We start from the raw sequence: 11,499 nt of genomic DNA on the forward strand, positions 1-11,499 counted from the left end.
GTGGTTAAATAGATGCTTTTTGTCAGATCTGATTATTTTATAATAGCATACAGTCCTTAGATTGTTTATTACTATGTTACTCCTTACTTTAAGCCCTCACAGCTACTCTAGATAATGCTTTAAATACACAGAGCTTTAAAAAAATATTTCCATTACAAATATTTTAAAAATATACTTATCCCAAAAGGCTTTCCAGCACTATTCCAAAAATCTCTTGTAATAAATGTCTTTTTTAATTTTAACAAAAATATCTACTGTTATATAGAAGAGCTCAAGTCTTGACCAACCTATAACACAGTCAGAAACATCCTGGGCCAGATTCCACTCTTGTTTATACAGTTGCCAATTTAGATCATGGTGTTCCCTTTGCTTATGTTACTCTGGTATAATCAGGAGCAGAATATAGCCCTTAGTATTTTAAAATAACTAAATGGACTGGATGCTGCAACAGTTACTTGTGCCTGGCATTACAGGGAAGGGAAATCCTTTACTTCACTGCATCTAAAAATGTAAAAGAATGTTGTATTTAGTATTGGTGCCAGGACCAAAGAGGCGCCAGGCAGCTGAAGTGAATGACTCACATCTACAATCGCTTGCACTTATAGAAAAACCCCCATTTTTTTGGCTGAACGATGCGTGCAACTGCTGCCATTAAACAGAGGATGAATGGTTATAGAGAACGTTTGTAGAAGGAAAACGCCAACGTTCATATAACGCTTTCTACAATTCTAGGAATCACCTTAATTGCATTTTGTTACTTAGAAAGTTGTGTGAGCTTAAGAGAATCTCCCAGCACTTAGATCTCGGAAGGACACTATTTTAAATTGCTTCTGCATTTTCCAGCTGAAATGCCTCCATCTAGCCAGTTCTTTTTGAAGCACATTCGGAACAAGCTGTTAAGTGCTCAGAGGATTCTGGATCTCAGCAGAAGGACAAGCTGGAAGCTGTCGGTTCATCTTTTAAAACTCTGGGATTTTATAATATTTTTTGCCTTTCCACCTTTTTCCTCTAATCTTCAAATTGAAATGCAGCGCTTGATTAAGCAGGATAGAAATTACCCTGGTCTCATGGCATCACGTTACAGATGTAAGCAAAGCTAACAGTCTGGGATGCAAAGTGCAATTCCTACCTGTGATTAGAACACATCCTGACATTGTCATTTCATTCGATTCATAGTTAAAGCTTTTACTCTACTTGGTTGCTTCCTACACTTTGGCTGATGATCTAGTAACTTATAAACCAAGGAAACTTAGGTATAGAGACTAAGTTCAGTCCTCACTGTCGTCTTCGTCATCATCGTCATCTTTACTGGGAGCACATCTTTGGAAGCAGTGGACTAGAGTTGCTAAGAAGAAGCTTGAGAGAATAGCAGCAATGGAGACTGCGACTCCAGAGAAGATGATGATAAAAAGGTCCGTCAATGACAAACTAAATTTGCATTCACTAAAGCTGACCTCAGATAATTCATTCAGAAAGATTCTTCTGTTTTCTACAGGCAGGGAGCACTGGATTTCATGGAGACCTGCAAAGAAGAGGAAAGGGAAACAGATCAGCGGAATACTGATGAATCCTTCAGCTGCTTCAGTCAGAGAATGAATGGCTGAAGAAAAGTTTTAGGGTTAATTCTTGGTTTATCAATTAGTACAAAACTCAGGAAAAAAATGGAACAAAAACTGCCTTTACGTAACCCCCTTGAGTGGCTCCTTGAAATGAAATTCTTTCACTTTCAGTCCTCCCGGAGCTCAGGTACGATCTGGGAACAGGATTTTGAGGATTTAAGAAAGTGAATGCTGAACCCTGGATGCATCTAAATCTGGAGACATGGAAACACTTCCCAGCTAATTCTGACCTCAAATCCTGACTCCAGAACAGGGTAACAGGGAGACTGAAGCTCCTTCCACACCTTGGCACCTTCTATACTACTTTTTCTTTTGTCTTTTTCTTCTGGTCCAAACAACAGCTTAGGTTTAACCACTTGACTAGTATTCCTATTAGTAATTTTGTTTATTTAATTCTGTAGAACTCGTTGAATTTATTCTTTAAAAAAAACCAGCCAGGCTTCTCGTAATGGGTATCTATCTCAAAGAAGATTGTTACTTAGTGCTTGGCTGCAGCAAGAAAACCTTTGATGATAGTTATATATATATCTCATTGCTCCCACAGCATGTTCAAAGAGTTGTTTCTTCATACCAAACAAATCTGTAAATGAAATAACATGTGTGAGTGTGTTATAAATACATAGCTTATGTTATTTTAGTCAGGGCCATCACATAATCTGTAAGAACTCCAGCTGTCCCAAGGACAATGTCACCCACTCTGTATCTTGCTGCTACATCATCTGAAGAAGCAGGTGTACTAGAGCGGCAAACTAGTGTGGTGTTTGCTTTTAAAAAGGGAAAACTTTGAAGTTCCAGTCAAGGGACAGGTGCTAGATTCTATATAGGCCTGACTCTTAATGCTTGGACTGTGAACTGGCTGAAGGGAAGAAGCCAGAGAGTCGTGGTCAATGGGGCAGAGTCCAGTTGAGGCCTGGATCTAGTGCAGTGCCTCAGGGGGCAGTGCTGGGGTCAGGAGGATGGAGCCAGGCTCTTCTTGGTGACAACCAGTGATAGGACAAGGGGTAATGGGCTCAAACTGGAACACAAAAGGTTCCACTTAAATTTGTTGGGGTGAGGGTGGCAGAGCCTGGCCCAGGCTGCCCAGGGGGGTTGTGGAGTCTCCTTCTCTGCAGACATTCCAACCTGCCTGGACACCTTCCTGTGTAACCTCATCTGGGTGTTCCTGCTCCATGGGGGGATTGCACTGGATGAGCTTTCCAGGGCCCTTCCAATCCCTGACATTCTGGGATTCTGTGACTCCTTGTATGTTTCTGTCGTTCTGATTCCTCTGCTAACTACAGCTTTTACTGCAGAACTTCTGAGATTCATCATTACCTCAATATTATGGTCTGTTAAACCTCAGAGCCAGATTTCCCTGCTACAATTTTGAACGCAAAGTTAAAAAAAAAAGAGAAAAAGAAGAGGAGGCAGAGGGTGGAATTTAGCTGTTCTCTCAGGTTGCTGAATGTAGCTGACACAGCTTGGAAATGTTTAAATGTGGCATTTTATTTCTTGCACAGTATTTTACCTCCAGCTATAGTTCTCTTTAGTCTATTTAAACACTGTCACTAACGTACTGGATGTATTAATCAGAAGTGGGAGAGGCGTTGCCTCTGAAGAGAGATGAAATGTCATTGGAAATAGTCTCAATCTATGAGAACAATAAGACTTTAAAAAACCTTTAAAGGTTTTAAGACTTTAAAAGACTTAGGTCCCCCAATAAAACTTATGGTCAAGTGGCCTAGAGTCTTACAGAGATCCACACCAGAGGGTAATTAACAGCTTGTCTCAATGCCTAAATATAAAGTTTAATATTAGGTGTTCATATCTGCAAATTCTGTCCTCACACCTTCAAATCCGTCAGAGATGGAAGTGCTCCAAAAAACCTTAAGATGGAAGAAAGAGAGTGAAAGGCCAGTGCCAGTCAGATCATTTTACTGAAAATGACTAGGATATCAAATTATGTATTTATATATGTATATATATATAGAAACAGATTTGATGCGCTTGTTAGGGCATCTAATTTCTGTTAGGAGTTTCTGCTTGAACAGAATAAAAGCTGCAAAATGTGTGAAATGTCTTAAGGCTTTTAATTCCTTTCCAAAAAGCAGATATAATGTTCTGTACCAGTGATGTGCCAGCATGTGCAGGATGCTCAGGGAAGAACCGGGTGGCTGTAATGGCCAGAACAGCTTGTCCTTCCGAGCTGAAGCTCCCTCTGCTTCTACATTAGCATGTGGAGGTACAGCAGCCTTCTCTCCATAGCTGATGAACAAACAGGTACTGATAAAGAATAATAAGAGGACCTACAAAGTGCTCAGTTGTTCTTAGAAGGTCAAATGACACCTGTATTCTCACGTAACTATGACACTTTGTTCTGAAGACAATGTTAAACATTTTCAGGGAGCCCAGTGGACTAGTGCAGTAAGACGTTCTTTTATTTACAGAACAAGATTAGTGATAGTTCTTAGATTGGAATGAGATTATAGAAAGAGCCTGAGAAGCAAGAGATGATCAACTCATGGCACAGTCTTTCTAAACAAGCGTACAAAAAGAATTCCACTCTTCTTGCTACACTGATTGACTTCTGAATCTCGTAACTGTGCTTTTAGTACCGAATTCAGCCCGAGTTTCCTGTTCCAGAAAGCTGCTTACAGTCTCATTGGCACCTACTCTGGCATTTTTCCTGCCTCCTCTCACCACCATCCTTCTCTCCTTTTCCATAGACACCCTTTACCTGGAAATGTGCCACTTTCCCAGCATTTGCCTACCCAACCGTACCAAGGAGGCACCAGCTACACAAGTCTTGCAAGTAGCCAAAGAGCATCTGTATCAGTACAAACACAAAAACCCCTTTGAGCATCTTCAAAATTCATAGCCTTGTGCACACAACGTTCCAAAGCGGAGCAACATTTCACCAAAAGAAAAGGAAAACGTGCTCCTCGCTACAGCCTTTGTGTTGTGACATGGGATTTGCTGCCACTAATGAACTTTTTCCTGGTAAAGTTCAGCAATTAGCTTCCCTTGGGATGCAGCTCTGCAAGCAGACTCAGTTTTGCTGTCTTCGAGCTTCTTTTACCAGTTCTGCTTCTAGTGGTGTGAATGGAAACGTCGGCATTCAGGAGGACAACGCAAAGACCCTGAGCACCAACCCTCGCTTCAACTTGTGCTACTTTAACTTCAGCCATTCCGAATGTCTCTTTCCTTTATATATCACACAGGCAGCACAAATCTGTTGGGAACTCTGTTGCTGAGTGAATTTTTCAAGTCTTTCTGGACATATCAGTGTATATAGGCTACTCACAAAACTGCTCAGTCTAAACCTTCTCATCAAATTGCTAAAAGTCTTTCTAATACTGTTTTAATAGAGGGCAGCAAATTATTTTATCCTTGCAATGTATAGTGGGGAACTTAAACAGTCTGTATTAAACACAAAAGGCTGAGAAAAACACTATTGCATCTAGTGTGAAAAGCAGAGACATCAACTATTTCTTGCAATGTCAAACTCTACACAAGTTCTTGAAGAAGTTTTTCCAAAGATACTGAGGAGAAAAAGCGTAAAAAGCAAAACGAGGGCAAGATGACAGAAAGGAGACACCCCAGTCACACTCCTCGGAATACTTACACTCTAATTGAAAGTAATGTTAAAAATGCATTAGTCATTAGCAAACAAGGTCATGGGCACAGCTGCCCAAAGCGTGTTCACCGAGAGTAAAAATCAGCCACCGCGATCTCTACAGAGCACGTCAATGGGGCCACTGCGGGCTGCTTTTATTTCTTTTTGTTACACAAATTTTAGCTGACCTTAGTTCTGTAGATGAACTGCACCAGCGAGCACCTTTGGCTGGACGAGCCCTGGCGTTTCAAACAGTATTCAGTGAAGATTTCTAGGCAAGGTAAAATGGGATACAGAAGCTCTTAAAGCAGAAGGAAGCCCTTCCAAACACGAGAAAGTACTGAGTGATTTTAAGCTCCCATTGAAGTAGAAAACACAAGAAATCTCAAAAGTGACTCGTCCCCAAAAAATGATCCAATATTCTCCATTTCCATGCCCCTCCTAATGGGGAGCCTTTCATAGGAAATACTGGACACCACGCTGCCATTCAGGCTTAACAAATGCCTATAAAATCAAACATCCTTCTACAGAAAACCTTTGTAAGTTTTATGACTTGACCATTTTGACCCATAGTGAACACTTTATCTTCTCTGGGAAAAAACCCCACTATTATATACTCTCCGCATATCACTGTTTCATTGACCTTCACAGTTCCATTGTCTATTTTGCACCACATACACTAATTTGTTTTTAATCAACTAATAACCAAATCAGAGAGAAAAAAAAAAAAAAGAAGTGCTTTGGTTTTGGAATATGATGAAAATGCTGGTTTTAATATCTTTTTACAAGTATAAAACTCTATTTGCCATCTTAAAGTGCTGAGCTTAACTGCAAAACTTTCAGCGCAGTTTAATGAGTCCGCTTGCAAATCTGGCAGGTGAGACTATTCACTCGCTGCCAATTAAGCCTTTATTTAGAAATTTAGATTAGATGAATAAGTGCCGGGATCTGTAAAGTGATTCAAATCCCAGCTGTTTGTGTGAAGCGACAGGTCAGATGTGCAAAGGCAGCTCAGCTGGGAAGAGCCTTTACAGGCAGCAACTCAGCCAGGTCAGCTCGGTTAGAACTTTACAAGCTATTTCTGGTAAGATGCCAGAAAGAAAATGGACCTGGCCTTTGCCAAACTAATGAGTTGGAGTATGGCTTTTGTTCAGATCACCGCATTCTCTGAGGCCTTAATCACAGAGGTAAGAGCTTCAGGATCAATCATGGAGATTTCAGTTCACAAAACTCCAATTTTTAAATCAGCTTGGTGTTTCTCCTGCAAAACAACAAGAGAAGCTTTGACTAACGTGCCATTTTACTGCAGTGCTAAAATTAAAAGGTTGGGCTTAGTAAATAGGGAACAGTTCGAGTGGTTTGTCTCAGACACGCAGACGGGGCACATTAAACTATTTTCAATGTCGTTCAAAGTGAGGAATCAAAATGAATGCCCAGAACTAAAAATGTATCTGTTAATGTATTTCCCCCAGCCGTTCGTCTCCTGGTTCTTGCTGCCACTTCTGAGTCCCCAGGGACTGCTGGGCTCCGGTGACACTCGCCAACAGCAGCCCTGGATCCGAATTCATCCACAGACTGGTTGGAATGTGCTGCTTTTCTGCTTGGGCACATCCTTTCCTGTCTTAACCCATTCTGAAGGATCCCAAGCCAGCATGAGACACACCAATGTGTACAGAGCCTTCAGTTTCTTTGCAGTGTTTTGTACTTTTCATGAAAGGACTTGGGGTCACAGATGCAAAGGTGTCATCATTCACCCTTCCACACTCTTTCCCTTCTCAGTAAAACCAGGTTACAACGTCTGCTGTCTAAAGGCTGGGGAGCTTCAGTCTGTGATGGAACTGTTCTGCACTGCTCAGCACAGCTTATTCTTATGGAAAACTAAGAGAGGAAAAACACCAGCCAACACTTTTTACCTTCCTGCTGTTTCCTATTTGTATAGGTCAAGCGACACAAATGCTCGAGCTGCTGCAGAATTACAAAGGAAAAGTGTGCAGCCAAGATAACCAACCTTTTTTCTTTCTGAAAACGTACCCCTATCTTTTTATTTTGCAGCGTTTCCAGACATAATGCCTGCTGCCCTATTTATCTTGATGGGTTTGCTGCAAGTACACTTCTGTCTCCAGCCTTACAGCACCAGGAGGAAGCCAGGGAGTCTGGACGCTGAATCCTTCAGTGAGTTGCTCTTGCCACCCCTCTCAGGAAAGGTCAGGAGAACGTGGCTTTGGACAAGTACAACCAGACAAGTAATGCTAATGTGATTTGTTCCTAATGGCTATAAAGCTGCAACATCAACAAAACCTGAAAATAGATGTAAAATGCAATCAAATCATGATCAGAAGAAGTAGTTTTATGCTGACTTGCCAAAAGTTGTTTTGAAAGGCACTCAATTGTGACCATACGGTTTTTAAACGTTATCGAGACAGTCTGCCCTTTTTGGGTTTGGTTTTGCTCTCACCTTCATGAATACTGCTTTGCTAGTTTATTAGAGAAGACAGGCAGTGTTTTTGTGGCAGCAGCTGACAACAAGCGATGAAAACGCTGACTTGGCACGCTTTTCTGCACACATGCACTGGATCTCACTGATACGACTGGCTGCAAAGATGTCAGGGGACTCGCTCCTGGGGACAAATGCAAATCATTTGCTTAGGCCATGTCACAGCTCCGAGAAAACCAACCATCTGAATATTCGCTCCTTCCCTCTTTGCTTTCCCAGGTCAAATTTAACTGAAAGTCTGGAAGATCTGGATGAGTTAGTAATTTTGGAGCTATTTGGCTGAAAACAACTGTGGATGACAGAAAATGCTGTGAGAAAGCATCTCTAAGCTTGCAAAACACTGAGAAGCACAGGCAATACTATGGGAAAGTTCAATCACTTGGTACTTCCAGACATAAGTTCAGATCCGCTTTAAAACACTGACAGGGCAGAAGAGAGACGTGCTGAGACACTCTCAAGCTGAACAGACTCAGTCTGGATAAAGGGAAAAGAGCTAAAAGTTCATTAAAAGAGACAGAAAGCCCAGGGAAAGTGAATTGACATTTAGCATGAGAGATGGGCAAATACTTGGTTCAAAGAGAGCAACCTTTAGCTAAAGCATCAGAGAAGGTGCGAGAACAGGCCCAGGTTTGGTTTAGAAAGAGTCAAGATGAAAGTTTCATTGAGGTAGACAGGAAAAAACCCGACGCTTTCTCCTCAAATGACTTAGTCCTTAAAGCAGCTGCTTTACAGCTAAGAATATTTAGGGCAACCTGGATGAGCACATTAGAAAAAATGCTACCCAAGGTCATGAGCATAGGAAGAACTTGAATAACTGACTACAGACTGATGATAAGAAAGGAGAGAAGAGACCTCTGAACTTTGTATGCTCACTGTGCTGTTCTCCCTTTTGGTCTCAAATCAAAGAAACAGTTGGTTGACCTCAACCTGTTCTCCTGAGCTCTTCTCCCCCAGCCTTTTAGCTCTCACCATCTTCTGCACAGACACCCCTCAGACCCAGCCCAGACAGCAGGGATTTCATGTCGGGTAACACTTGTAAACCCTCCGCAGCCTTTCCTGAGTTTTTACGCCCCAGGCAGTTTGCCTTGTGCCGGCAGCTCCATGGCATGAGCTCCTGCCCAGTGCTCCTTGGGAGCCATGAACTGGGAGATGATCTCTTGCTAAAGCTGGATTAAGGATTTGGGCTCGAGTGGGAAATACAGAGCGGGAGTCTGGATTCCCTATCCACCGGAGTCTTCATACTTTTTTTTTCCACCACCATGTGTTTCTAAAAATTACCGTCCAAATACCAGAATTATACATCCTGTATTTTGTTCCAGAGCCATTTCAATTTATTCCTAATATTGTGTTATTTTAATGAGTCAAAAATCCAGCTCCTGCAGAGGGTTTCAAACACAGAGTATCACAACAAAATCCTTCCAGGGAAGGGCTGACAATCACAATTGCATAGAATGGGGATTTAACTCTTCTGTAGCAGCTTTATAGCTGATCAGTAAAATGAGAGAAAAATCAGTTTTCCTAAGGAGCTGGCACAGAATATTTAACTGCTCAAAGACCTCATTGTAGAAAACACATTTACCAGAGAGAAACTGAAGTCTGGAAGAGAATCAGCTCTGGACTGAACGTATTTGAAAAGGCTCTTTCACTGCCTATGTAAGTTTGGTCTATAAATCAAAATTATTAGGGCTTAATTTTTAAATTTTATTGCTTAACTGGGAGGAGGACCTGCTGCTAAAAAGAACCCAATGCCATCTTAATGGACTCATTTGTTGAAAACATGCAATTACAGTTTGACCAAAATGCAGTTTGGGTCACTGCAGGCGACACACAGACTATTTGACCGAGAACCCTCTGAGTCACACAGACACACACGTACTGCGCTGGAAACCACGGAGCTTTACCTTTCTGGAGCTTAGACGCATTGTCCTGTATCCAGCTGAAAAGATTGGCAAAGTCACAGTCACACACCCAGGGGTTGCCCTCCAGGCGTATAGTCCGCAGGGAGGGAAGCGCTTCTAGGGCTGCCACGTTGAGGCTCTGTAAGTTATTGTCATTCAGTTCTAACACTTGGAGCTGTTCCAGGTTCTCAAAAGCAGCCTCGTCCACATCCACCAGGTTATTGTTTCCAAGGCTCAGTTTTATCAGTTTTTCTGCTGATTTGAATATCCCAGCGTCAAGTTGGGTTAAATTATTGTAGCTTAAGTCTAAATACACCAGTTTGGTAGAACTGCTAAAAGTGCCCTCTTCTAAAGAGGTGAGGGAGTTATTCCTGAAGTCCAAATAGACTAGATCTCCATAAAATATAAAGAAATCAGCTGGTATCGCCTGAATGTTGTTATCAGCTATAAGAAGTTTCCGTACATCCAATGGAAATGGATTGGGAACACTTGGGAGTCCTTGATCCCGGCAGTCTATGGTGTGGTAGTCCATACAGCTACAGACAGCAGGGCAAAAATGACCCACGGGCAGGAAAAGCAGGCAGACAAAGACAGCAAAAGGCAGAAGGCAGAGAGGAAAGCATGGCAACATCGTCAAGGATTCGAAAGCTGTGATGAGCACCACTTCTAGGAGAAGGACATTTTGCTCAGCTGAGCAGCGGTGCCTGGTACTTCTGCGTGTGTGTGATTGTATCCAGGAGATCACATATCATCACAGATCCGGTAGCAGCAGCCTGGGGAGGGGGAGGGAGAGAGACTGGAGGAGAGAGGGAGGGAGGCAAATGTGAGGATTTCCACTGTCAGAATGTGATAACGCTGCACAGTGCAAGGGAAAGCGATGATTGGGTAAGCGGAGCATCTTTCAAAGGACTCCCTTGCTTTTGTGAGCTAAAAAAAGCCCAGAGCCTGTTTGCATATTTGCTGTATATTCCAGCAAACGGGAAATCACACCTGGTCCTGCAACTCCGACAGCAAGAGCTTATGCTTAAAAAGCCCTCCAGGTAATAAACCCTGATGAAATCAATTTGTTTCTTTGCATGAGCCTTCATCAAGGTGACCAGTACCCCCCCAAAATACAAGTGAGGCTCAGGGAAGTCTCCTGGTGACTGCTAAGGACTGTTTGCCCTTTCATTTGTGAAACGGGGAGCAGAGGGGCAGCAAGGGTGGAGCCCAAGACAAAGAACGCTGCCTTATGCTGCTTCTGGATGCCTTCTCGGCTTTTACAGCAAGCATGTTAACATTATTTAAATATGACTCATTATCGTTTAAGCAAGAAGTATAACCCACTGTAGCAACACGGAATATGGTCTCAAAAGTGAGGGTTTTTCTCCTTCCTGTTTCAATGACCGGAACAGCTACTTTCTAACGTGGCACTGTAACGCCTGTTGGGCCACATAAAAGTACAAATTATGGAACAAATCTTCAGCTCGTTAAAGCCAAATGGATTTTCTTCATTTTCGGGGGATTGAAATATTTGACAACCAATCTCCTTGTCTCCCGTGGGTCAGCAGACATGATTTTGCAACAAGGCATCTGTGTTTTTCTGACATCCCCAAATCCACACCCAGAAAGGCAAGCGCTGCGCCAGCTGCGAAGCTTAACTCTTAACTCCATCCCTCCCTCTTGCTGCACATCAGAAGCGGGACTCCAGTGCTCAGGCCACACCAGCATGCTACAAGGGAAGATTTCTGTAAAGAGATTATATTGGGGTACGTATGTCCTAAAGATTAGAGCACAAACTCAAATACCTTTGGAAAGCTCATTCCCAGGTCAAAAAAAAGGTGAGTAATCTCAATTTAAGGTCATATTTCATAACTGAATTCAGAGCATGTTTCATCCAGGACTAGGTACAAA

The 11,499-nt window shown here is 42.3% G+C and overlaps 1 protein-coding gene across 1 annotated transcript; it reads right to left on the reverse strand.

Moving 5' to 3' along the window:
* Nucleotides 1-1,268: 1,268 nt before the first annotated feature.
* Nucleotides 1,269-10,358, reverse strand: LRRC38 (leucine rich repeat containing 38; the record flags this gene model as incomplete). The annotated part of the gene is made up of 2 exons (XM_080358940.1): nt 9,610-10,358; nt 1,269-1,522 (listed from the first exon to the last, which is right to left on the reverse strand). The coding sequence occupies exons 1-2, from the start codon at nt 10,235-10,237 to the stop codon at nt 1,269-1,271; spliced, it is 882 nt and encodes a 293-aa protein (XP_080215066.1). The 5' UTR covers nt 10,238-10,358.
* Nucleotides 10,359-11,499: the final 1,141 nt, after the last annotated feature.

The sequence above is a fragment of the Nesoenas mayeri genome, assembly GCF_963082525.1.
Source record: "Nesoenas mayeri genome assembly, chromosome: 24".
Lineage (NCBI taxonomy): Eukaryota > Metazoa > Chordata > Aves > Columbiformes > Columbidae > Nesoenas > Nesoenas mayeri.